This window comes from Strigops habroptila, chromosome 7 (assembly GCF_004027225.2).
Source record: "Strigops habroptila isolate Jane chromosome 7, bStrHab1.2.pri, whole genome shotgun sequence".
In the NCBI taxonomy this organism is placed as follows: Eukaryota; Metazoa; Chordata; class Aves; order Psittaciformes; family Psittacidae; genus Strigops; species Strigops habroptila.
This window is the reverse complement of record NC_044283.2, coordinates 60,374,242-60,400,371: the sequence shown is the minus strand read 5'-3', so window position 1 is coordinate 60,400,371 and position 26,130 is coordinate 60,374,242. Positions and strand designations below refer to the sequence as shown.

General features: G+C 46.7%; 3 protein-coding genes and 2 long non-coding RNA genes across 7 annotated transcripts; 2 read left to right on the top strand and 3 right to left on the bottom strand.

The window, feature by feature from the left end:
• Positions 1-1,234: 1,234 nt before the first annotated feature.
• Positions 1,235-9,788, bottom strand: NUDT9 (nudix hydrolase 9). 2 transcript variants are annotated; one of them, XM_030491489.1, is made up of 9 exons: positions 9,507-9,591; positions 8,334-8,442; positions 7,755-7,991; positions 6,453-6,548; positions 5,572-5,658; positions 4,146-4,257; positions 3,572-3,718; positions 3,250-3,334; positions 1,235-1,853 (listed from the first exon to the last, which is right to left on the bottom strand). In XM_030491489.1, exons 2-9 carry the CDS (start codon positions 8,387-8,389, stop codon positions 1,678-1,680), a joined length of 996 nt encoding a protein of 331 aa, XP_030347349.1. In that variant the 5' UTR covers positions 8,390-8,442; positions 9,507-9,591; the 3' UTR covers positions 1,235-1,677. The 2 variants fall into 2 exon arrangements, with proteins under 2 accessions (XP_030347349.1, XP_030347348.1); XM_030491488.1 differs by lacking the exon at positions 8,334-8,442 and having other exon boundaries at positions 9,507-9,788.
• LOC115610267 (17-beta-hydroxysteroid dehydrogenase 13-like) lies at positions 9,689-17,684 on the top strand. Its single transcript, XM_030491492.1, has 7 exons — positions 9,689-10,451; positions 12,139-12,246; positions 12,804-12,935; positions 13,689-13,795; positions 15,139-15,276; positions 15,546-15,662; positions 17,166-17,684. The coding sequence occupies exons 1-7, from the start codon at positions 10,242-10,244 to the stop codon at positions 17,251-17,253; spliced, it is 900 nt and encodes a 299-aa protein (XP_030347352.1). The 5' UTR covers positions 9,689-10,241; the 3' UTR covers positions 17,254-17,684.
• On the top strand, positions 10,207-26,130 carry LOC115610266 (17-beta-hydroxysteroid dehydrogenase 13-like). Of its 2 annotated transcripts, XM_030491491.1 has the most exons (8): positions 10,207-10,226; positions 19,918-20,143; positions 21,859-21,966; positions 22,524-22,655; positions 23,247-23,353; positions 24,481-24,618; positions 24,885-25,001; positions 25,566-26,130. In XM_030491491.1, the coding sequence occupies exons 2-8, from the start codon at positions 19,934-19,936 to the stop codon at positions 25,651-25,653; spliced, it is 900 nt and encodes a 299-aa protein (XP_030347351.1). In that variant the 5' UTR covers positions 10,207-10,226; positions 19,918-19,933; the 3' UTR covers positions 25,654-26,130. The 2 variants fall into 2 exon arrangements, with proteins under 2 accessions (XP_030347351.1, XP_030347350.1); XM_030491490.1 differs by lacking the exon at positions 10,207-10,226 and having other exon boundaries at positions 19,814-20,143.
• Positions 10,321-11,250, bottom strand: LOC115610271. Its single transcript, XR_003992168.1, has 2 exons — positions 10,807-11,250; positions 10,321-10,698 (listed from the first exon to the last, which is right to left on the bottom strand). It is a non-coding gene; the product is annotated as an uncharacterized LOC115610271 (long non-coding RNA).
• Positions 20,013-20,941, bottom strand: LOC115610270. Its single transcript, XR_003992167.1, has 2 exons — positions 20,499-20,941; positions 20,013-20,390 (listed from the first exon to the last, which is right to left on the bottom strand). It is a non-coding gene; the product is annotated as an uncharacterized LOC115610270 (long non-coding RNA).

Genomic DNA, 26,130 nt, shown 5'->3' with positions numbered 1-26,130 from the left:
CTATTCTGAAACTCTCAGTGATGCTGCCACTTCAGCTTTTCCACTGCCAGGCATAGAAAAGGAGCATTTGCTAATGTATGCAGAAATAGATGCTACAGTCACAGCACGAGAAAAATTTTCACCTGAGGTCATGCACCCTGTGAGGGGGCAACCACCACCAATATTTAATCTACAAATGACAAGAGCATTAACAGTAAGGATGATAAATGAAAGCTAATTTCCCCATCGGTACTTTAATTACGTTACTATTCTAGCTTAATTTATAAATAATTTAATCTTTATTATTTCTTCATTTTGTGAAGCAGATAAGATAGGTAGTGATGATTTTATTGACCTTCTGTAGATTTTGTTGTTTCCATTTAGTTTTAAATGAACCTAGATTAAAGCATTTATGCTGTTTCAGTAGGACCATAGAAGAAATCAAACATGCAGGCAGAGGTTAGCAAGGACTGAAAGAAAAATTAACAACTCTTAGCATTACTTTTTCCTTAGACAGTAACATACTTTAACTCCACAATATTCCCAGGGTCCCCCCATATAAATGCACACAACTTCTCCAGATTCCATTGGGAAGAAGTGGTGTTGAAAAGGAACAGGCCCTAAAAACGTTCATTAGTTAAGCAGTGGCCAACAGTCTCAACAACACATGAGCATGTCACAGTCCTGTTAAAGAAGGTAATTCCAGACCATGACATTTATCACAATCTGACTTCAACACATGGCTCAAAATTCATTAAGATCCCCTCCCCAGGTCTCAACCACAAAATTAAGCTGTTTCTGTCACCGACTCTTGACACTTACACAATTAACAGCAATTATCCCTGGAATAAAAACACAGGGAGAAATGTCAGCAACTGTTGTGCAGCTATTGTTATCAGTATAAATGCCACAGAAGGCCCACATTGGCCTCCTGACTGCAAGTGACTCACGTTACCTAAATTGCGAAAAAACCCACCACAGTTTATAAGATTATAATTTAAGGCTGCTCTTTCCAATGATCCTGTACATGGCACAGTCTTCCTAACAGCCATAAGCAGTATGAAGAGATAAACCTTAAAATCCAGCTCCCAAAGTTAGTCATCAAGTTACACCCACCAAGAGATCCTGTCATAGATAGAGGCACTGTCAGGCATTCAGATGCGAATACCATCCATACTTTAAACCAGAAAGCAAGTAAATGTGAAAATTAATCTCTCAAAATAGAAAATCACTGAAAAGACACGTTAAGCAAAACTCAGAAAAGAAATGTCACTTTATTATGTAGCACTTCAATTGAGTTGTTATTATTCAGGCTATCCTCCCACAAGTGTCTCATCTTTTATGGATTCATACACTTGACAAGAAATCAGTGCAAAAATACAGAGCTAAAGTGGAGAGCCTCTGAAATGCAGCCAGTCAGAACCCCTGTGTTCTCATGCAGATCTGCAGGTATTACAAAATGGTTGCAAATAATGAAGACAAAGCAAAACAAGGTAACAGTTCTACATTCACATCATTTCACACTAGGTATGAAATCAAAAGAAGCAATCTAAAGCCTCTGAGAAAGCCTCTATTTATCATTGCCAAGTGGTTTTGCCAGATGAATAGCACAGAATTTTCACTGAAAAGGACAATGTCATCTGTTTTAAAGCTGGAAAACGTATTCTCCGCTTGGTGTTCATTGGTTCTTTGTTTACATCACTCATGGCACCCAAGACCAGGATCCTCACTCCAGTGGGCTCCCCGTTTCTCAGTCACAAGCTTAATGAAGTAGCTATGACTTGCATACAGCTTGAGCTTCTCACTGATGTCAACCCACTTGACCATTCCAGCATCATCACCTGCTTCCAGGGGCAAATTATCCAATGTCTCACCTGTTCACAAAACAAGAGTTAGGACATGCTGCTGCTTTTTCTTCTCACAACCCATCAGTTCCACCCTTCCACATGGCTCCTCCACAGGCAGCCACCTTCAACTACTACTCAGAGAGAAAATAACTAAGTTGCTCACTGATTCTGTGCCAGAAACCTTTTTCATACTTGCACTATTTTAAAGCAAATCTGAGTGGCATACATGGTGTCAACTCCTTGTCACCACTCCTCGGCTATCAGCAGCAGCATAAATTAGTAGAAATCATTATGACAACATGTACTCATTACCACCAGTTTAGCCAATCCCTCTGCTTTGATTTTTGTTTATTCAGCTAACATTTGACTGCTCCCTTTCTCAGGTACTATTCTACAGGACAAACTGAATTCTGAAACATATATGCTTATGGAAACCACAATAATTACAACTGTACTAAAGGGCCAAAAATCAAAAATAGTACTTGAGGAATGCAGAGAGGCTTCTAAATTGTTCTCCAAAGCTTTTTACTCTGTTTTCAAAAAGAGTCCCAAGGACTTCACAGACAACAACCAAATAAAAGCTTTTAAAAGTATCACAAAATGTGTATTAGAAACAAAAAGGAACAGTATTTTCACGGTTTCTGATTGCTGATAAATCAAGGACCAGTAACATGTGAAACTTCTCTGGTATCTATTACCCAAAAGACAGTGGAAATGTCATTATATAAAGCCTCTGACTTGTTCACCTAACCAGATTGATTTATCTTACAGGTGAAAGATGAGAATCCAGGTTAACAGAGCAATCTAAGAACTAGCAATGTGTGTTATGCCCATTCCTACTGATTTATAGAAATAAAATAAGGTCCAACAATTACTCTGGCAGAGTGACCAAGATAAAAGGTCTCAGAGCAGTTACAATAACAAAGCAATAAATGCAGTGAGAATGTGCCAGCGGTCAGAGGGAATGCTCCTGAAGCACACACTAGTTACTAGAGGAAAAATATCAAAAGAAACAGACTATCCTTCCACCCCAGACTCATTAAAAAGGAAATTAAACGAACTCAAGGTAAACAGTGACAAGAAGGAACCCTTGAGAAGCTTAATCTTATGGAGACTGAACACTGGACAAGGCACAGAGTCCGCAGCTTAGAAGCAGCTAACAAATGCATATATAACTTTCAAGCAAAGTCCGTATGTTCCTTATTTCAAGACTGTCAGAAACCAAAGGGGAGTGACAACTACCTGTCATCTGAACATCTTAGGAGACAAGAGACCCTCATGCCCATTGGTTTTAATCCAAAATTTTACACCTGACTTGCATGCTCCCCCAATTTCATTGCCAATCTCAGCCCAACATACATGCCAATTTCAATCCAACATACAGAGTTAAAAGGCAACTAAAAGCACATGTGGAGACACCCACCAGTTTCATCATGATAGTTCACAGCCTCCGTCTCCATCCAGGCATTATCAGTGTTACGAGGGTCATCCACATATCCTCTGTACACCTAAGGCCCCAAACAAACCAAAACAAGCTCAGTGTCACAACAACAAAGGTGGAATCAATAAGAAGATTTTTTCCTTTCCCTCCTGTACAGAGTTTTCAATACTCACTTCCATTTCCTACACCATGACAACCCGAGCATCACAGCTTATTTTCATTTCAGTGACACTTTTTCAATCTCCACACAGCTGCAAGTTATATGCATAGCTCAAGAGGCTATCACAAGAGACACAGAGCTCACCACAAAGTGTTCCTGGCTGAACAGCTTGTGGAGTTGCTTCTCCAATTCTGCTTTCTCCTCAGGTGATTTCTGCAAGGAATTCAAGGCCTCCTCCTCAAATTCTCGCTTCAGGGTAGCGCTAATCTTCTCCCCTGGGTCCACCATCCCCTTAAAGCAGGGAGAGAAGAAAATAAAAAGGTATCTACCCATTGGATTCCACTTGGTTTTAATCCCCTTTGACTGGCTCTTAGTATATTACATCCACCTGCATCATACTCTGGACATGGGAGGAACTTTACACTTAGCTGTAAAGAACGAGCACACAGATCCTTCAAAACCTGCAATGGATAAAATTGTGCCTGCATTAAACAAAAGACATGGTCAGAATTAAATACAAATACTGCCTTGTAATGCAGAAACAGCAGAAGACATACCACCTGATGCTTGGGCAAAGCTAGGTTAAGGAGCATTTCTCCTCCCCTCTGCACACAAGGCTGTTCATCAAAAGCATGCTCTTACTACACACACACACCAGTTATTGCTTCATGGCCTTACCAGTGGGAAATGTCTACTGTCAGCAGAGCTTTGTTCTTACCCCTGGAATGGCCCACTCCCCACAGTCTCTCCTCTTGATAGCTACGAACTGCAAGATGTTTTTGCCAGTAACCGGATGAGCAACTTTATTGCCACTTCCATCTCTCTTCCACCTGCACCAAATGACAAACAGGAACATGCTTTTCTGCCTCTTGACATGAGGGCCTGACACAGGAACAGCAAAGCACCCGCGCTGTCACCTCTGCGGGAGCAGGCAAAGCAGAAAAAGAACAGTCATAGGGGGCAGGTGACGGATGCTGTCCAGCAAGATCACAACCAAGGGCACTGTGTTTTCTGCACACCTCTACCAAGTGTGTTTTCCCCAGCCAAAAGGGCAGAAACTGCTCAAGAACCACGTTTCTGTAACCACGCTGATGGCAGCAGCTCCTTTGAGAGCTGCCTCCTGCACACCCTACCAGCTGCAATGCTCCCCAAGCTGCACTGGTGCCTCTCCATAATGAGAGGGGTAAGTATGCCTTCTGCTAGAACTGAACGTACGTGCAGGCTGAAACACCATCTCTGAACTGCTTGCCCAGCACGAGCACAAGGCCACAAACACCCACTACTGCCTTCAGTAAGGAATTAAGAACAATAGTTAAAGCAAAAAGCTGTCTAAACAAAAACAGAATCAAACCAGCATTTCTTTTACTTTCAAGGAAACAACTTGGTAGCATTGACAGCCTTCTGAAAAGGGAAAGAAGTAAAATGCATTAGGATGATTTTCACAATGGTTCAACCTTCAGCATGGCACTTCCCACCTTGCATCTGAGTTAACTACACAATCTCTTCTGAATGCTTTCTTTGTGTAAAATAGTCAGCATGTACACACAGATCCCGCTGGCAAAAACACCATTAAAAGAGCATATACTGACAAAAAAAAAAGGAAGAGGCTAACCTCACCTCCTCCTAGGCCCAGTTAGTATTTCTTACAGAGCAAAAGCAGACACACTGCTTTTGTTTGCAGTTAAATCATTATAACAGGAAAACCTATTCGTGCAGTTTAACACACCTAACTTAAGGCCTCTTGGCGTATCATGTATGCAGTATCAAAGTATCACACAATCCTTTCAGGTTTTACATTCATTACTGAACATTATTTGTAAAATGTATTTCTATTTAAGCCTCCTGGGTTGTTTTTTTATCTTTAAATCTGCTTCCTCAGCATTTCAGAAGCTATTGCTTGTCATTAGCAGTGAGTCCTTATTCTTTTCCAGAAACAAAGACTAAAAAATTAGGATTTTTTTTCTTCCAGATGTCTATGTATCTCTCTCCATTCAGATACCCATGTCCAAATGGGCTTACACATAGATGAACACACACAAAAGGCCTGTGGTAAGGAATAGCCTGCCCAGAGATACAAGGAAAAGGCAAAACGCATGGGGTTTTTAGCTCTACTGCAGGGCACCTTTGTGTCACCTGTCCCTTACCTAGTTACAACAGGATCAGCAGCGTGGTTTGGTCCCCAGCGCCCTAACAATCCTCTGCCTGTGAGGCCAGTCCTTCCCACCGGATTTCTGAAATAAGTGGCACATTACATTAAACACATTTACTTCTCCACGTTCAAAATATGCTCCAAGTATTTTAAAAAAGTAGATTTAAAGAAGCCTAAACAACAAAGGAAAGGATAGCAAGATACATTCGGTGCTACCGTATGCTTTAAAGAGCAATAGAGACAAAGGATGGTTTTCACCTTCATCAACCTCTTTGCGTTTGATAGTACAGGGAAAGGAAATACACAAAATGGCTCTATCGTTTCCCACATCTTGCATCCTGAGATACTCCTGATTAAGCATTACTCTCATTGTGCCCACAACTTTATCTGAAAATGGAATCTAGTTTCCAAGACTACAGATGCACAGAGCATTCAATTACGTACGAAAGGCAGAAAGAAAAGATGTTATTTTTAGGTGAGATTACCCTTATCTGTGCTATGCCAGGATTCATCAGTAGAAGGATATACTTTTCTGCTCCGCCATAGCACACAAGAGTCACAAAAGCTTCAGAGCCCAACATCTGGCCAAACTGTGGAAACAACTAATTCAACAGAGCCTCCTATTAACAGTGTTAGACCTCCTCTGACTCCAGTGTCACCACAACCCTCTGTTGTGGCAGTACAGGCTAACCTTTTAGCGCCTCTCTGCCACAACCGTCTTCCAGAAAGTACTCTCTGGCCCTGAGGTATCATTTTCCCTGTCTCTAAGAATGACTATCTTGACTTTTGTTCTAGCAGGTGCCATGTATCAAAACTGATAGACCTGTGAGAGCTCTACATCACTGAAATGAATACGCGAACAAAGAAAATACTCACCGGGGCCTCCCGTTTTCAACCACGTATATGCCATTCAGACTCCTCCTCTCCACTTCTCCATCTCTCTCATTGAACTTGGGAGAAAACCCTTTATCACTGTATGGAAAAGAATAATAAAAATAATTTACAAAACTTGTCACAGAAGAGCAAGTAAGTCAAGCAGGACCTGCCTTCCATAAACCCCTACTGACTGGGCCTGATCGCCTGGGTGTCCTGTACGTGCCACATGATGGCACTCAGGATGATCGGCTCCATAACCTTCCCTGGCACTTGAGGTCAGACTGACAGGCCTGTAGCTCCCCAGGTACTGCTTCCAGCCCTTCTTCTAAACGGGCATCACATTTGCTGACCTCCCCAGTTAGCCAGGACTGCAAATAAATGGAATTGGCTCGATGAGCACTTTCACCACCTTCCTCAGTACCTTGGGTGGATCCATCCAGCTCCACAGACTTGTGAGCATCTAAGTGGTGTAGCAGGGCACTCACCATTTCCCCTTGGATTATGGGGGCTTCATCTTGCTCTCCATCCCTGTCTTCCACCTTAGCAGGCTGGGTACCCCAAGAACAACTGGTCTTACTATTAAAGACCGAGGCAAAGAAGGCTTTCAGTACCTCAGACTTTTCCTCATCCATTGTCACTATGTTTCCCCCCAGATCCAATAAAGGATGGAGATTCTCCTTAGCCCTCCTTTTGTTATTAATGTATTTATAGAAATACTTTTTGTTGTCTTTTACTGCAGTGATCAGATTAAGCTCTAGTCGGGCTTTGGCCCTTCTAATTTTCTCCCTGCATAACCCCACAACATCCTTGTGGCCCTCCTGAGTTGCCTGCCCCTTCCTCCAAAGTTCTCAATCCTATCACCACCATCATCAACAATACTGACTAACATATAGGGCTACCCTACCACCTCTACTTCCTTGCAGAGTGGTCAACTCAAGAACTACAATTCTACTTTAAGTCTTTCCTCATCTTGCATTCAGTCGTGAACAAATATATTATGAAAACGTTCTCCCAAATTCTTAAGAATTAGATTTTTACTTAGCTCACAACACAGAGAAGCAGCACCACACAGCACCAACAGATGTCCATTATTCCAGTTAACATTACTCTTAGCTCTGTAAAATCATGTGTCCTTCAGAGCTAACCCAAACGATTCAGTTCTCTAACCACCATCATTCTAGGTCTTGACGTTCACACATCACTGTAAAATCACATCGCTTAAGCTGATGATTTTATTAATTCAGCTGATCACTATTTCCCACTTCCATATTCACAGGAGAAAAGAAACACAATGACACTCACTTGATTTGGGGATCTGCCCAGCTGGGTCCAGCCAAAACAGACTTTGCAGTGTACTCCACAGGATTATAATCTTTCCACTCAGTCAGCCAGCCCACTTTATCTGCAGGAACTTGGCTGCGCTCCACGTGTGATCCTGGATACGGGGAGGTGAGAGCTTTGCTGTGGTAGAACTTAACATTATAACTGTTGGGCATGTTAACAGGATGAAGATGGGACCAACAGTTTGCAGACAAATTACTGAAAGAATGGAAAAAAAGGCATCTCATTCATTAGGCTTTAACCCTCTTCCTTAATCCCAGACCTGCACAGTACATCGTAGCAAGCAGAACAGACTAGGCTTTCTATACAAAACAGCTCTCAGGAATGTATTACTACTTCTTCCAGATATCATGCAAAAGCATGGCTGGACCAACAAATTCTGAATTTTACCTTCAGCTTCTTGAAGCAGAAGAGTATTCTACTAGACACACATGACAATTTCATAGCATGAGTGAGAAGCTGAGAACCAGAACTACCCTTCCCGACTGTGAAACACTGACCAGTTATTAATCATAGACAAGGAAAACCTCAGTTATTTACCATAAATGCAGCAGGAAGGCCTGCTTGAACATTAAATCCCCATGTGGGCATTTCATCAACAAATCAACCCAGCCTTACAAGAGTCCTGCTCTCACATCCAGTGGTAGGCCTGGTAAGAGCAAGCATGAAACACCCAAATCCCTGAGCAACACAGCTCTACAAGTTGCTGCGACCACCAGAATATCACTTGGTGCAATACCAAATAGGATTACACATATCTCGGTTTGCAATTTTAAAGAAGGCCAGAACTATCAAACTAGTTAAGACAAAAAATACTAAAAAAAGTAAAAATACAAATATTTGACAAGTCTAGTGATTTTATTTTGCCACAGGTCTTTGGGACTGAAAGACCAGTTAACAATAAAACACTTAACTGCAGATTGGGTTACAGTGTCTGATCACCAGCTCTTAAAAGAACCACTTCCAGCATATAAAGAAATACACTTCCTCTTCAAAAATACATTCAGGTTTTAACAACTTGACATCTGAGCAAGGTGATGATGGGACAAATGAGTTTCAGGTAAGAAAGAAAAAAACAACTCATACATTAAGTATTAACCCTGCTGTTTAAACCCAGAGGTGAACATTGGATTATAACGAGCAGAACAGACCAGGCTTTTTCAAAAGCAGCAGTTCCAGTCCTTAAACACCCCACTCACGCTATGAAACCCTCAGGTGCACCTAGGACACTGAAGTCAAGAATTCCTTGGTCACCGTTGCAGCATGCATGTGCTGTCACATACACTGCTGAGGTGGTATTCTCAAGAGCTCAACCAACCCACAAAACACTTGAGGCTCACAACATCTTTAACAGAGATGGGGAAAAGCACATACTTGGTATCAAGTGCCAACCTCCACATGCAGGTTAATGTCACACTGCTTTTGTATTTTTCATCAAGTGCATCAGCTTAAAGGACAGCCCAACTTTTGTTTCTGCCGTGTCCCAAAGGGGCACCCTCAGCTCCACAGCACATCCCGAGCCAAGCTCCCCTCAGCTGACAGGGGGTGGCAAAACGCTGAGGTCCTGGCGCAGCGATGGGGCGGCTGCTCCCTGGGGAATAGAGCACCACCTCGACAGGCCAAACAGCAGCAGAGCCACGGCCTCAGGCAGGCTCGGAGCCCGAGGAGCGGCAACCCGGGACCACGGCCCCGCTTTACCACGGGCCACGGTACCTGCGGGGCGGGCGGCGCTGCAGAACACACCAGGCAGGCGGGGCGGACAGCGCAACAGCGAGAGTGAACACGGCGACCGCCCGAGACACGCCGGGCACCGCGCCCGCACGCAGGGCGCCGGCGAGGAGCAGCATCGACAGCGGCACCGCCCCCTGCTCGGCTGCGGGGCGCCGGGCACGGCTCCGGCACGTCCCGCTAAGCCCCGGGCAAGCGCCCAGCCGGGACCCCACCGCCGGGCCGGGCCAGCAGCCCTCTTTACAAGCTCGCCTCTCATTGGGCGAAGGACCACGAATCAGGAGCGCCTCCAGTCCCCCGGGCTTATCCTCTCACATAGACACACCCCCTCCGCAAACACGGCTTTCTGATTGGTGGCTGCGCCGCCGGGAGGTGTGGCCGCCGGCGGCCGCTGCTGCTGAGGGCCGGATCGCGGCCCGGGCCCGGCGGCTGCGGTCACCGCGTGTCACGGGGCGCCGCGGGGCGAGCCGAGCCCGGAGCCCCGCCGGGACGCGCTGGGCAAGGCGGGCAGGCTGCGGCGAGGCAGCGGTCCCTGCCAGTGAGTGACGGGACGGGCGGAGCGAGCTTAGGCGGGCCGCGGGCGCACCCTTGCGGCCGTGGAGGGGCGCGCCCGGAGAGGCCCTGCGGTGCGGGCGCGGAGCCGGGAGCACCGCGCACAGAGCGGCTCCGGCGCTGCGCTGCCCTCAGACCGTTCGGAAACAAACGGATATCAGCAACAGCATGAATCTGTTTGTGGAAATCCTCCTGTTCGTGGCCACGCTCATCTACTCCTACTTAGAGGCGTTCGTGAAGCTTTTCGTCCCTGTGAAGAGGAAGTCTGTCAGTGGAGAGCTCGTTCTCGTCACCGGTGCTGGCCACGGTGTAGGCAGAGCGACTGCCCTCGAGTTTGCCAAGCGTCAGAGCAGACTGGTGCTGTGGGACATCAGCAAGGTAACGGCACAGCTCGTGTCTTGACCCGTCCATCCCCGAGTGAGGCCCTGGGGGTTAACAGCACGGGAAAGGCGGCACACGGTTGCACCCACACCTCCTGCCACGGCCGCTCCTGCAGGCTCACGGACGGGGACGCTGAGCCCCAGCCCAGGGGTTGCCCCATCGCACCAGAGGATGTCAGTGCCTGGGTCCCACAGTCACTCGGTGCTAATCGGCGAGGCGGCATCCACAGCGCGGCAGAGAGAAGCTGCGAGAGGGAACGCAGGGGTCAGCAAGGTGCTGTGGGAACTGCTGCCTGGGCTGGCAGGAAAAGGCATGAGAGCAGCAGCCTGTTTCTAGAGAGAAGCGGGTTTACCTTCTGCTCGCTGCCTCTCTGGCCTCAGGTATTTTGCGTCTCTTGCTGGAATATGCAGATGTTGCATATGCCTCCCTACTCCTATCAAGGGGAATCGCTGTGTTGAGCTGTGGGTTGATTCCTGCTGCCCTCTGGTGCAGTTACACGTGTAGGCAGCTCCTTGCTAAAGCGTTGACACTAGCCCCAAATCTGCCCCAATGCAAAAAGACCTTGGCAAGTGGAGGATGGACAGGTACAAACATGCAGGACATCATTCGATGGGGATCAAGGCAAAGGGATGTTCGTAGGAGCTGTACATGGGGTGGAGTGGCTGGGCTGGGCTGTGTGAGAAAGTCTTCCGACACAGTGGATCAGAAGCTGCAGGAGTTCATCGTGTCATCCTGAAGCTGCAATAAACAAACAGCCCATCACAAACAAATAAAAGCCCAAGCCAAGCCTAGTGTAAGGGGATTTATAAATAGAGAGGATATTCTAGAATATTTTCAGTGTCTGTTCATGCAACCCATGATGGCTAAGACTGGAGTGGGTGGGAGGAGGCAAGGCACTGGAATGGTGGCAAAGGAGTAAACTTAATCAGTGAGCAATACAGTGCTGGACAATGTGTTGTAAGGATGGGTGTAAGCAGGCACTGAAATACAATCCAAAGGAGGTGGGGGATCCCAATGGTTTTAGGAATATGCTTCTCCAGTGCAGCTGCCTTGACAGAGGCCCCATTCCCGGGGGGCTTCAGCCTTAACCATCAGCTGGGGCCGCATGGATACAAGGCTACAGCAAAGCCACTTCTGCCCTCACTTAGTGGGTTGATAAAATGAGTTAGGGGAGCTTCTACTGTGTGTTTGTTGAATGCTGTTCTCGTAAGAAAAGTCTCTCTACGTTGTGAACTTTGGAGCAAACTGCTTCTCTCACATCCAGTCTGTGAACACAGAAGCACAAAGGGACGTTTTTACTTATCGGGCCGGGGGGGGGGGTCAGCAGGGCCTGTGTTTCTAGAGCTCTGCTTTCAGCTGTGGTGTCTTGTCTGCTGTGCTGGGAAAGCCACTGACAGCCCCCTTCCTGCAGCCGAGCTATGTGTGCTTTAGCAAGGCAAACTTACTCTTGTTGCCACATGTCCTTTCTGGCAGTTACTCTACACAGGTCCAAAATTTGAGGTTGGAACACTGGTCCTGCACATATTCCAGCTGCAGCTCTTTCACTTGGTCCCTATGAACTGTTCAGGGGCTTGGCAGTGATAATGCAATTGACAGAAGTCTTCAGCCTCTGGCTGGTGTGCACAGTGCCCTGGCAGCAGCGCATGGGCACGGTACAGTTGCACGTGTCTTTCTGCCTTTACAGCACGGTGTTGAGGAAACGGCAGCAGAATGCAGACGGCTGGGAGCCACTGTTCAAGCCTTCGTGGTGGACTGCAGCAAAAGGGAGGAAATCTACAGCGCTGCAGAGAAGGTAGGGGAGCAGGGGCACGTCCAAAGGCTTACCCAAACGTGCTCCGTCTTCATTAAGTTGGGAAAACAAGAGCAGAGGTGGTGTACGCAGTTCATGGCAGCCCCTGGAATCTGCCCACTTCTTGCTGATTTCAGGACGGAGAGCGAAGTAGCGCTTCCCACATGGCAGCCACTCTCTTGCTTTTCTGTGAGGCTCTGGCGTACCACATCTCATTGCCAGGTTTGCTCTTTAGATGTCCAGCTCCTGAGGGAACTTCTGCCTTTTAGTTTCCTAAAGAGCACTGAGGGCATTTTATTGGAAAACGAAATGAGCTGGCTCAAAACAGCCTCTATGTCCATAGTCCCCACTGAAACTACGCAGAGCATTCTGTGTCTGTGGGCAATGTGTGGAAGACTATAGATGTGGCAGTAATTAGAAGGGAGAAGCATCAGACCTAAACCCAATTTCATGGTTCTGCTGCACAGTTCCTACCACCTCTGGAAATGGGGCACTATCTTCCTCTCCTTAAAAAAACCCCAAAACTTATGACAACTTTCTGGGTTTTTCCTGTCCAAAAGGTGAGAAAGGATATTGGGGATGTCTCCATCCTGGTGAATAACGCTGGTGTGATTACAGCTGCTGACTTCCTCTCAACTCAGGACCACCAGATTGAAAGAATGTTTGAAGTTAACATTCTTGCTCACATGTGGGTAAGGACCACCACCAACTTCATACCTACATTTTGGGAGGGAGTGTTGTTCAAGACACGTATTTACACTAACAATTATTTTCAGCTAGCAGTGAATTACAAAAGTGTCTTTCAGATGTGTATAAACTTGATTAATCTCTTGCTGATCTGAGCCTGGCCCCAGATTTTCATTTTCTCTTGTCTTTGCATGAGCCAGCCGGCCACAACCTCATCTGCAGCATGGGTTGGTCTCTATCAGAGATTTTGGGGTTCCTTTTTGCATGGTGTAGTTTGGGCACCCACAGCTGAGCACCAGGACCCTACAAGTACAGCAACAGGGCAGCTGCCAGCACACGCTACAGAGCAGGAGGGTTTCAGCTGTTAAGGACTTCTTGTTTGCAGTGGGAGAAAAGGGAAGCAACAGATTGACAAGTGGTTTATTGTATATGCTGGGGTGAGACACTGGCAGCCTTCCTGCTGACACCTGAAACCTAAAAAGCAGCCTGGGACAGAAATGAGAGTCAGCTCCTGTTGACAGCCAACTTCCTGAAACATTCCTGCTTGGGAAATAGGTTGCCACTTGTACCAGCTGAACGGAGAGCGGGTTTCTCTGTGGCTCTCAGAATCTGAGGTGCTGTGCAGCACACAGCATTCATGATAGCATTTGTCATTTAATGACAGTCAGGGTCAGTGCTGAATTTGCCTAAGAGAACATTGTTCTTTTCCCCCTTTTTACCCCCCTGCATTTTTCTCTCTTGGTTTCATTGATGTCAAGACCACAAAAGCTTTTCTGCCAACCATGATGGAAAACAACCACGGTCACATTGTCACAGTGGCTTCGGCAGTGGGTCATTTTGTAAGTTCTTTCATGGTGGCTTACTGGTAAGTGACTTTATCATCAGATCCTTTTTTATTATTATTTTAATAGCATCTTCTCCGTCAGAAAGCACAAAGTAACCAAAATAATCTTCCTACTGAATATGGTACAGCCAAAGAACTGAGCTATGGAGAAAAGCCCAACTGCCAGCACTTATAGATGCCTGGAGCGTCTCACTAATTTGCTTATTAACTGTGACTGAATCAGGAGCAATGCTTGTATGAAGGAATAATTATATGACACATCAACTAATGAAAGTTTCTCCTTTTTCCTTTCCCTCACTGATCCAGACTTTTGCTTAGCAAAAAAAAGGTATCCTCTTCCCTTCTCCTTCTTAGAAAGTAGTTCTTCTGTGAGTTTGTGTAGTGTTGTCAAGTATACTCCTAATGAATAGCTTTTGATCTTTCTACTTTTGTGGCAGTGACTGTAGTGGATAGAAATACTTCTGCCATCATGAGATAAAATGTTTTTTTGACTGTAAAATTACCTTTCAGAAGGTAAAAACATAATAATACTGTGTTGTGAGCAAACTAACTGATGAATCTGAGAGGTCAATGCATTGCCTGTTTCTACTACAAGCACTTGAATCACTGTGCCTGAACAGCAAACCTGTTAAACTGCATACTGTCATTCTATATCAGACCCAGCCCTCTGTAACAGCAGCTCCAGGAGGAGCACTCTTCCCCTAGGAACACTCCTTCTTAGAGAGTCACTCACTGCTGGCAACGTGAGCACTCCCATGGCAAGGATCTTATTGTAATTATGCTGTCCAAATCAGTAGCACTCAATAAAGTGGTTCTACTTTCTTAGGCGTTGATTCATACTCTTGGCCTGCACCATTTTCTGTGGCAAGATGTTCCTCAGCTTTGGCACACATAATGCTCCTTTATTCCAACCCTCACACACGACTGTCACGAGACACTCCTGGGCGGTACAAGGAGCAGTAGAGGCTTGTTCTCTATTTCTACTCCCCCCATCCTTCTGAACTTCAGAGCTTCAGGAGTCTGCGTGCCTTCAAAGAATCTCCTCACATGGGGAAAACGGGAAGGCCATCAATTGATGCACATTGGCTCTAATTTTCTAAGAATTCCTGACCTTTGTCTGCCTGCTCACCGCTAAGGCAACTTCTTCTGAAAGATGCTGCTCTGCATTCCGCAGTTCCTGCCCCTAACCCAGCACTACGCACGGGCACAGGGGCAGTTAGAATCAGTCCCTGTCCTGTTTCTCAGCTGGATTGTATTTTGTTGCCTCCTGGTCAGTGCTGTGTGATCTTTTAGGCCATTTCCAGTTGTAGAAAGTTAGAAGTAGTATTTCTGCCTTCTCATTTGGGTTTTTCCCCCTCCTGCAGTTCAAGCAAGTTTGCTGCAGTTGGATTTCATAAAGCTCTGACAGAGGAGCTGTCTACCCTGGGAAAGGATGGAATAAAAACTACGTGTCTCTCTCCAGCTTTTATAAACACTGGATTCGTCAAAAACCCCAGTACAAGGTAACTATGGAATCTCTGCTTTCCTGCCCTGCCTTCTGTGCACCAAGGCACTAAGCATTAGCACCAGTTTTAGACCTTGTGTTCCAACTGACTATAAAAACAGTTATAACATTGGCTAAAGAAAAGCTGCAGTGTCATTTAACCCCCATAACAGTTACATCAGTTGCATTTGAATTACCTGAGCTTGTGCATATGTGAAGCATCGTACATCCGCTCGTACCTCCCCGGTTTTGCCACCACAGCTCTCACATGTTCGCTTTCCTGTGCAGGCTTGGGAAGATTTTGGAGATTGAGGAAGTTGTCGAGGCCCTGATGGAAGGAATACTGACCAACCAGAAAATGGTTTTTGTTCCACCACATCTAAACATTGGTTTACTCTCTGAAATGTAAGTAGCAAAAGGGGAAGAAAACGGGGAGTGGGAAGGGAAGGAGGGAATATATCAGTGCTAACTACCCGAGTATACAAGCATCCAACTTGTTACATCTGATTCAAGGTTATTTTTTATGAGGAACTGCATTTTTCACCTATGGTAACATAAAATATGGTTTGGCAGTATAGTGAAACAGTGGAATGACAGCTGGACAGCAGAAGTTCATATTCAACCCAGTTTCAATTATTTTGTATTATCTTCAGTGGTTGACATCACTATACAGTTACCAGTCCAAATCCAACATCATTATGCCTATAGTAACTAGATAATGTGTAACTGTCTGCAGGAGAGAAAACTAGTTTTTAAACAACCACCCATCTGAAATATTTTAGTATGAGAAACACATAACAAATAATGACATAGCAGTGTTGTTTTTTGAATGACAACAGATGTCATACACAAAGGTGGGGTTTTTTTAGGTGGGCTTTAGATCACAGGTCCTTGTGATCCACTCTCTGCTGCTCACTGTCCCAGTGGAGAACTCACCTGCTCTACAGGTTTTATATGGAAGGAGAGGGAGAACAAGAGAACACTTTTTCTTCACGGATCACCATTTCTCTTGGGCTTGCAAACAACAGTTCCTCTGAACCAGCAGCCCCAGAGTAGTTTTAGAAAGAGGACCTGCTGCTTATTAGTGTTTGTTTCTTCATGTCAACACCAAAGACTGAGGTCACAGAGGCCAGGAAAGTTGCTTCAAATTGGGCTCTACTGCTTCTCTCTGCCATGTAAAGCAAGATTGGGCCTCTCACATAGTTTTAATATCCAGTGTAGCTGCTCTGCTGAGGAGGTGTTTTTACCAGAGCACAGGTTCCAAATCTGGAATTCACATCAGAAGAACTAAGTTAACTTTTCAGTTAACTCCTATAGTATTTCATGAAACACTTGGTAATAGCTTGTTTGCAAAACCCAGCATAGAAAGTATGGGAGAAAGTTTTGAAGCCTTTTTGCATCCCCGAGAGCTGCATGCTGACAGTGCAAGTCTGCAGAAGCAGACAAGTCAAACCTAATGCTGTCAAAACCCTTAGGATAACTGTGCCTTAACGTGGGGGGGGACGACGACACACAGAGAGAAAACTTATAAGAGAAGAAATCCTCGGCGAGGAAACCACACCTCAGTTTCACATCTCATCCTTCCACAGGCCTGCTGCTCTTCAGAGCATAACACGTCCAGTATGCACCTAATATTGAACCTTTCTTGGATCCTGCAGCAGGATTGCAAACCAAATACTGCCAAGTAGATACCCAAACTTGGAACTGTCAAGGACACGACTGGGATTGGAGTTAAACTGGGCAGAGATTAATGAGGTCTATGTATTCTTCAGAAATAACACCCGCCTTAAGCCTTGGTCTCAGTCTGTGTGTGGACACCTCCACTCCCAGACCAGCTCTTCCCTCACCTGTGGTGCCACTTTTTTCCTAATTTTCCTGTATTAAATCTCCTGTTGTTATCTCTTTCAGGTTGTTCCCAGAACGTGCCTTGGCTGTCCTGAAAAAGCTCACCAATGCCAAGTTTGATGCAGTCATTGGGCAGAGAAGCACCCAGTGAAAAGCAAAAATTGATTCTCACTTCCCAGTGGCACCAGTGAAAACAGGACATGGGCTGAGTATAGTTCAGCTGCTTTGATTCAGAGCAGAACCAAGAGAGATGCTTCCAGGCCACCACTTCCAAACACATCCGAGTGTTTATCCCACACGTGCAGCAGGGACATACCCACGTAACGTGGCGTGTTAACAAAGCAGAGAAGCAGCTCTAGAAGTGTAAAGGGCTGCTTTGGCTGTGCATCACGTCACCTCTATCTCCTAGAGCTAAGGCAGACAGGAATTCCCACAAAGGCACTACTTGAGTGTACTCCCGGGATTGCCTGAGAGTATGTTCATCTGGCCTCATCCCTGAGCAAAGGGATCGTGGAAGCAGCAGTTTATGGGGGACGTGGGTGGCCTGTTTCACCTCAGTTTAGCTTTTTAAATTTAAAAAACTGTGTGCTAATGAGCACTCACAGTTTTGTGTGCTTTTATAGTGAGTACTGTAATAATACAGCCTTGTTTGTAACATGCTACCTAATTACACTGATTATCAATTCTACATTAGCACCATCAACACTCCTTACTACAAATAAACACAGTTCTCTAACCCAAAGGTGTCTCTTGGCAATAGAAGTGGTAATCAGGTCCAAACGAGGATGGTGGAGCAGGAGTCACAACAGTGAAAGGCTCAGCTGGAGGCTGCCCACCACCCCACTAGGCTGCAGGGACAGGCATGTCCCCAGTCACACCAGAAGCCACATCAGGATCAGCAGTGCAGAGGGCCAGGCATGCCGCACCAACATCGCAGCCCATGCAAGGGCCAGGGCAAGGCCAGGGCTTAAACATGGGTGCCAGGCTGGGGGGCAGAAGGGATGGAGGAAGGCTCCAGATGAGCCCTCTCACAGCTCCTCATCACAAGCCAGTGGCCTGCTCTGAGGGGACCCACCTTGACCAGGACCCCAAAGGTCTGTAACCTGTGGTACTAGAGAACAGCACCTGGTGAAACACAGGTCAAAGATCAGAGCACAGATCACCGTTCCACCTACCTGTACAACTTCCAACTGCACCAGGCATTTGATGGCTCACAGTCATGCGAGGGAGGCCTCAACACACTGCCGCACAAGGGAGGCCTCAGCAGTCTGCCACCTTTGGTACAGCAGGAGCCTATGCAAGCAATATTCATGTAGCTGCCCATAGCTAGGTCCCAAATTTGAAGAGCAGAACCTCACATCCTGTTTCAGGGCTTGTTATGAGTCAGTGAGTGACTCTGGCCTCGTGCTCTGCCTCCCTCTGAGGTGTCTCCTGGAGTCAGCGCTTCTCTGCCCTCTCTGCCCTGTCCAGCTTGGTCATAGCACTGACTGGAGCCCCATGCCAGGAAAACGACAGCAGCGCTGAGCCGTGCAATTGGGGTCTGGCCCAAACACCGATGTGTTAATTAAGAACAGAGCTAAGTTCCAAGAGAAAAGTAGGAAGTGCCTTGCTCTGAATCTCTCTGCTGGAGCTGACGCAGTCTCCCGCAGACAAGATGAGCAACAGCGCAGTTAAAGCACCAGGAAAATGAGAAAAATCCTTTCCAACAACTCTGATCTTAACTTTAGTCTGATTTTGTTCAGAGGACGGATGTTCAGGCATCCTTCACTCTTTCCCAAGCAGCTCAGAAATATCCTTAAGTAAAATTATGAACATGACCTGGACTTATTTAGCTTTCTCACTGAAAAGCCAAGGAGTTAGGTCATCAATCCTTTCCAAGTAAGACCACAAAGTTATGTTGTTAGAGCTGGATGAACCACCTGAAATTAGTTTTATCCTATTTCCTATAAGCATTCCTATTTTGGTTAAGGTTCTGGTACTCCATTACACATAAGCAAGTCCAAGTGTGAGTTGTACAATTCAGACTCAATTAGATAAGGATGACCTAATTCACGCAGTCAGTGCCATTTTCTAAAGGACTTGAGGAAACTAAGCAGCCAGAAGATAGAAGATATGGCTATGGATAGCTAACTAATTAAAAGACAGAGAAAGAGGGAACAGCCAGCCAAGATCTCACATGTGGAGTACCACAAGTTGAAAGAGATTGTGCCATTCGGCTTCCATTAAGTGACCCAGAAGAGGAAGGTAGGGGACAAAGCCTGCTGACAATGCACAGGTATTCCAAATTAAGGACTTGGACTCACCATGAAGAAAACTGCTTAAGGAACCCAGGAGACTGAGCAGTTGGGCAGTCACACAGCAGGATTTGAGACAGAATTGAGATGCAGAGGCGTAGGGCCTCTCAGAAGCTCTCAGGTTTTTGCCGGTAACTGGATGAGCAACTTTATTGCCGCTCCCGTCTCTGTCCCACCTGCACCAAATGTCCCACCAGAACACGCTCTGATGCCTCCTCACGGGGGCCCGCCGCAGGAACAGCAAAGCACCCGCGCTACCGCCCTCGTTACAACATGGACCGGGCGCTGCCAATGGCGAGCGCCTCCAGCCCACTGGGCTGTCGCCCCCCAAAGGCCGCGCTCTGACTGGTGGCTGCGGCCCTGGGAGGTGTGGCCGGTGGGGCAGGCGGCGGACGCAAGGCTGTGGCGGGGCGGGGCGGTGTGACTGACCGCAAGGGCGATGTGTGAGCAGGAGCGCTGCTGGGGAATCAACAACCCGCGCCTTCGGCAGGAGAGATTAAAGTCCAGTCAGGCAACCAAAGGACTGTCTGCAACAGCATGAATCTGTTTGTGGAAATCCTCCTGTTCGTGGCCACGCTCATCTACTCCTACTTAGAGGCGTTCGTGAAGCTTTTCGTCCCTGTGAAGAGGAAGTCTGTCAGTGGAGAGCTCGTTCTCGTCACCGGTGCTGGCCACGGTGTAGGCAGAGCGACTGCCCTCGAGTTTGCCAAGCGTCAGAGCAGACTGGTGCTGTGGGACATCAGCAAGGTAACGGCACAGCTCGTGTCTTGACCCGTCCATCCCCGAGGGAGGCCCTGGGGGTTAACAGCACGAGAAAGGCGGCACACGGTTGCACCCACACCTCCTGCCACGGCCGCTCCTGCAGGCTCACGGACGGGGACGCTGAGCCCCAGCCCAGGGGTTGCCCCATCGCACCAGAGGATGTCAGTGCCTGGGTCCCACAGTCACTCGGTGCTAATCGGCGAGGCGGCATCCACAGCGCGGCAGAGAGAAGCTGCGAGAGGGAACGCAGGGGTCAGCAAGGTGCTGTGGGAACTGCTGCCTGGGCTGGCAGGAAAAGGCATGAGAGCAGCAGCCTGTTTCTAGAGAGAAGCGGGTTTACCTTCTGCTCGCTGCCTCTCTGGCCTCAGGTATTTTGCGTCTGTTGCTGGAATATGCAGATGTTGCATATGCCTCCCTACTCCTATCAAGGGGAATCGCTGTGTTGAGCTGTGGGTTGATTCTTGCTGCCCTCTGGTGCAGTTACACGTGTAGGCAGCTCCTTGCTAAGCGTTGACACTAGCCCCAAATCTGCCCCAATGCAAAAAGACCTTGGCAAGTGGAGGATGGACAGGTACAAACGTGCAGGACATCATTCGATGGGGATCAAGGCAAAGGGATGTTCGTAGGAGCTGTACATGGGGTGGAGTGGCTGGGCAGCACTGTGTGAGAAAGTCTTCCGACACAGTGGATCAGAAGCTGCAGGAGTTCATCGTGTCATCCTGAAGCTGCAATAAACAAACAGCCCATCACAAACAAATAAAAGCCCAAGCCAAGCCTAGTGTAAGGGGATTTATAAATAGAGAGGATATTCTAGAATATTTTCAGTGTCTGTTCATGCAACCCATGATGGCTAAGATCAGAGTCTGGAGTGAGTGGAAAGAGGCATGGCATTGGAATTGGGGAAAAGGAGTAAACTTCAGTAGCAAGCTATACCTGGCCTTGGTGCTGGGGAACATGTTGTAAAGCAGTATGTAAGCAGGCACAGAAATACAATCCAAAGGAGGTGGAGGATCCCGAACAGGTTTTAGGAATATGCTTCTCCAGTCCATCCGCCTTGGCACAGGCCCCATTCCCGGGGGCCATCAGCCTTAACCAGCAGTTTGGGCTGAGCGGAGCTGCCCAGTAACCACCCCAGGACCTGCACATTTTCTGTCAGGTTCTGAGCTGTCCCAGGTCACAAATAACAAATGGTCCCAGGTCACAAATGTCTCAGGTCCCCATTGCCATAATTTTCTGGCTCCTGGGGACAAGGCTACAGCAAAGCAACTTCTGCCCTCACTTAGTGGGTTGATAAAATGACTTAGGGAAGCTTCTGTTGTGTGTCTGTTGAATGCCATTCTCATAAGGAAAGTCTCTCTACGTTGTGAACTTCAGAGCAAACCGCTTCTCTCACATCCAGTCTGTGAACACAGAAACATAAAGGGCCACTTTTCACATCTCTGTGGGGAGGAGAAGTGGGGGGTCAGCAGGGCCCCACTGTGTTTCTAGAGCTCTGCTTTCAGCTGTGGTGTCTGTCTGCTGTGCTGGGAAAGCCATCGACAGCCCCCTTCCTGCAGCCGAGCTATGTATGCTTTACCAAGGCAAACTCACTCTTGTTGCCACATGCCCTTTCTGGCAGGCAGTCTCCGACCGGTGTCTGCGAGGCCCCAGCAGCAACACGTGGGCACAGTACAGTTGCACGTGTCTTTCTGCCTTTACAGCACGGTGTTGAGGAAACGGCAGCAGAATGCAGACGGCTGGGAGCCACTGTTCAAGCCTTCGTGGTGGACTGCAGCAAAAGGGAGGAAATCTACAGCGCTGCAGAGAAGGTAGGGGAGCAGGGGCACGTCCAAAGGCTTACCCAAACGTGCTCCGTCTTCATTAAGTTGGGAAAACAAGAGCAGAGGTGGTGTACGCAGTTCATGGCAGCCCCTGGAATCTGCCCACTTCTTGCTGATTTCAGGACGGAGAGCGAAGTAGCGCTTCCCACATGGCAGCCACTCTCTTGCTTTTCTGTGAGGCTCTGGCGTACCACATCTCATTGCCAGGTTTGCTCTTTAGATGTCCAGCTCCTGAGGGAACTTCTGCCTTTTAGTTTCCTAAAGAGCACTGAGGGCATTTTATTGGAAAACAAAATGAGCTGGCTCAAAACAGCCTCTATGTCCATAGTCCCCACTGAAACTACTCAGAGCATTCTGTGTCTGTGGGCAATGTGTGGAAGACTATAGATGTGGCAGTAATTAGAAGGGAGAAGCATCAGACCTAAACCCAATTTCATGGTTCTGCTGCACAGTTCCTACCACCTCTGGAAATGGGGCACTATCTTCCTCTCCTTAAAAAAACCCCAAAACTTATGACAACTTTCTGGGTTTTTCCTGTCCAAAAGGTGAGAAAGGATATTGGGGATGTCTCCATCCTGGTGAATAACGCTGGTGTGATTACAGCTGCTGACTTCCTCTCAACTCAGGACCACCAGATTGAAAGAATGTTTGAAGTTAACATTCTTGCTCACATGTGGGTAAGGACCACCACCAACTTCATACCTACATTTTGGGGGGGAGTGTTGTTCAGGACACATACTTACACTAACAATTATTTTCAGCTAGCAGTGAATTACAAAAGTGTCTTTCAAATGTGTATAGCACAGGGGCTCCAGCTGGACTGACTGTTGGGAAACCACATTAACATCTTGCTGATCTGAGCCTGGCCCAGCTGTTAAGGGCTTCTTTTTTGCAGTGGGAGAAAAGGGAAGTGACTGATTGACGAGTGTTTGATTGTATGTGCTGGGGTGAGGCACTGGCAGTACTGTCAGTGTCACCTGAAACCTAAAAAGCAGCCTGGGACAGAAATGAGAATGAGCTCCTGTTGACAGCCAACTTCCTGAAACATTCCTGTTTGGGAAATAGGTTGCCACTTGTACCAGCTGAACGGAGAGCGGGTTTCTCTGTGGCTCTCAGAATCTGAGGTGCTGTGCAGGACACAGCATTCATGATAGCATTTGTCATTTAATGACAGTCAGGGTCAGTGCTGAATTTGCCTAAGAGAACATTGTTCTTTTCCCCCTTTTTACCCTCCTGCATTTTTCTCTCTTGGTTTCATTGATGTCAAGACCACAAAAGCTTTTCTGCCAACCATGATGGAAAACAACCACGGTCACATTGTCACAGTGGCTTCGGCAGCGGGTCATTTTGTTATTTCTTACATGGTGACTTACTGGTAAGTGATTTTAAAACCAGCTCTCTTCATTATTTATTTTTAATAGCATCTTCTCCATCAGAAAGCACAGAGTTAGCAAAATAGTCCTCCTTCTGAATACAGTATGGCCTGACGCCTGTGCTAAGGAGAAAAGTACAACTACTTGGTGTAGCCTGGAGCTACACACCAAGTTTCTTACTAGCTTTGACTTAGCTTCCCTTCTATTTCTTAGAATGTAGTGCTTCTGTGAGTTGTTGTAGCGCTGGCAAGAAAACTCCTAATGAGTGGCTTTTGATCTTTCTATCCTTCTGGTAGTGATTAGTCTATAGAAATAATTATGCCATCGTGAGATAAAATTGTTTTTCTACTTGAAACACATCTAGAAAATCACTGTGCCTGAACAGCAAACCTGTTAGACTGCATACTGTCATTCTATATCAGACCCAGCCCTCTATAACAGCAGCTCCAGGAGGAGCAATCTTCCCCTAGGAACACTCCTTCTTAGACAGTCACTCACTGCTGGCAACGTGAGCACTCCCATGGCAAGGATCTTATTGGAATTACGCTGTCCAAATCAGTAGCACTCAATAAAGTGGTTCTACTTTCTTAGGCGTTGATTCATACTCTTGGCCTGCACCAATTTCTGTGGCAAGATGTTCCTCAGCTTTGGCACACATAATGCTCCTTTATTCCAACCCTCACACACAACTGTCACGAGACACTCCTGGGTGGTACAAGGAGCAGTAGAGGCTTGTTCTCTATTTCTACTCCCCCCATCCTTCTGAACTTCAGAGCTTCAGGAGTCTGCGTGCCTTCAAAGAATCTCCTCACATGGGGAAAACGGGAAGGCCATCAATTGATGCACATTGGGTCTAATTTTCTAAGAATTCCTGACCTTTGTCTGTCTGCTCACCGCTAAGGCAACAACTTCTGAAAGACGCTGCTCTGCATTCTGCAGTTCCTGCCCCTAACCCAGCACTACGCGCGGGCACAGGGGCGGTTAGAATCAGTCCCTGTCCTGTTTCTCAGCTGGATTGTATTTTGTTGCCTCCTGGTCAGTGCTGTGTGATCTTTTAGGCCATTTCCAGTTGTAGAAAGTTAGAAGTAGTATTTCTGCCTTCTCATTTGGGTTTTTCCCCCTCCTGCAGTTCAAGCAAGTTTGCTGCAGTTGGATTTCATAAAGCTCTGACAGAGGAGCTGTCTACCCTGGGAAAGGATGGAATAAAAACTACTTGTCTCTGCCCGGTTTTTATAAACACTGGATTCGTCAAAAACCCCAGTACAAGGTAACTATGGAATCTCTGCTTTCCTGCCCTGCCTTCTGTGCACCAAGGCACTACACAGCACCAGTTTTAGGCCTTGTGTTCCAACTGACTATAAAAACAGTTATAACATTGGCTAAAGAAAAGCTGCAGTGTCATTTAACCCCCATAACAGTTACATCAGTTGCACTTGAATTACCTGAGCTTGTGCATATGTGAAGCATCGTACATCCGCTCGTACCTCCCCGGTTTTGCCACCACAGCTCTCACATGTTCGCTTTCCTGTGCAGGCTTGGGAAGATTTTGGAGATTGAGGAAGTTGTCGAGGCCCTGATGGAAGGAATACTGACCAACCAGAAAATGGTTTTTGTTCCATCACATCAAAGTGTTGCTTTACTTATTGAAAAGTAAGTAGAAACCCCCCCCCCAAAACTTCTCATCTAAACACCCCCTCCCCCAGCCATGTATCAGATATAACTTGCTGAGTGTACAACCCTTAAACATGCAACATCAAAATGTTTAGAACACATGCGAATGTAACCAAACAGTGCAAACGCTCTACAGACTGACAGGGAGGGAAGGGGGAGAATAAGAGAACACTTTTTCTTTACAGTTTGCTGTTTCTCTTTTGCTTTGAAACACTATCTACCAGGAGCCCCAAAATAATTCCAGAAAGAGCTGAGAACCTGCTGCTTATTAGTGGTTGTTTCTTCATGTCAACACCAAAGACTGAGGTCACAGAGGCTGGGAAAGTTGCTTCAAAAGGGCTCTACTGCTTCTCTCTGCCACATACAGCAAGATTTGTCCTTTCACATGGGTTTCATATCCACTGTAGCAGTTCTGCTGAAGCGGTATTTTTACCAGAGCACTGGTTTTAAAAGCTAGAATTAACATCAGAACAACTGAATTAAGTTTTCAGGTAACTTCTACAGTTTCTTATCCTACATTAAATTTCCTGTTATTCCTTTCAGGTTGCTTCCAGAACGTGCCTTGGCTGTCCTGAAAAAGCTCACCAATGTCAAATTCGATGCAGTCATTGGGCAGAGAAGCAGCCAGTGAAAAGCAAAAATTGATTCTCACTTCCCAGTGGCACCAGTGAAAACAGGACATGGGCTGAGTATAGTTCAGCTGCTTTGATTCAGAGCAGAACCAAGAGAGATGCTTCCAGGCCACCACTTCCAAACACGTCCAAGTGTTTATCCCACACGTGCAGCAGGGACATACCCGCATAACGTGGCGTGTTAACAAAGCAGAGAAGCAGCTCTAGAAGTGTAAAGGGCTGCTTTGGCTGTACATCACGTCACCTCTATCTCCAGTTTCGGGGGGACATGGGTGGCCTGTTTCACCTCAATTTTGCTTTTTAAATTTAAAAATTGCTGTAATGCACACTGAATTCCATGTGCTTTTGTAGCAAGTACATGAAATAATACTGCCTTGTTTGTAACATACTACGTAATTACACTGATTATCAACTCTGCATTAGCACCATCAACATGCCTTATTCTGAATAAATACAGTTCTCTCTCTAACCCAAAA

Excerpts from the sequence above, each read along its gene's own strand:
- LOC115610267 (XM_030491492.1), top strand. The coding sequence starts at position 10,242 with ATGAATCTGTTTGTGGAAATCCTCCTGTTCGTGGCCACGCTCATCTAC. Across the intron at positions 12,247-12,803 it reads TCTACAGCGCTGCAGAGAAG|GTGAGAAAGGATATTGGGGA; the intron begins GTAGGGGAGCAG and ends CCTGTCCAAAAG. Across the intron at positions 15,277-15,545 it reads GTCAAAAACCCCAGTACAAG|GCTTGGGAAGATTTTGGAGA; the intron begins GTAACTATGGAA and ends TTTCCTGTGCAG.
- LOC115610266 (XM_030491491.1), top strand. The coding sequence starts at position 19,934 with ATGAATCTGTTTGTGGAAATCCTCCTGTTCGTGGCCACGCTCATCTAC. Across the intron at positions 20,144-21,858 it reads TGCTGTGGGACATCAGCAAG|CACGGTGTTGAGGAAACGGC; the intron begins GTAACGGCACAG and ends CTGCCTTTACAG. Across the intron at positions 22,656-23,246 it reads ACATTCTTGCTCACATGTGG|ACCACAAAAGCTTTTCTGCC; the intron begins GTAAGGACCACC and ends ATTGATGTCAAG.
- NUDT9 (XM_030491488.1), bottom strand. The coding sequence starts at position 9,640 with ATGCTGCTCCTCGCCGGCGCCCTGCGTGCGGGCGCGGTGCCCGGCGTG. Across the intron at positions 3,719-4,145 it reads GGGAGTGGGCCATTCCAGGG|GGGATGGTGGACCCAGGGGA; the intron begins GTAAGAACAAAG and ends CCCTGCTTTAAG. Across the intron at positions 1,854-3,249 it reads GAACTATCATGATGAAACTG|GTGAGACATTGGATAATTTG; the intron begins GTGGGTGTCTCC and ends TTTTGTGAACAG.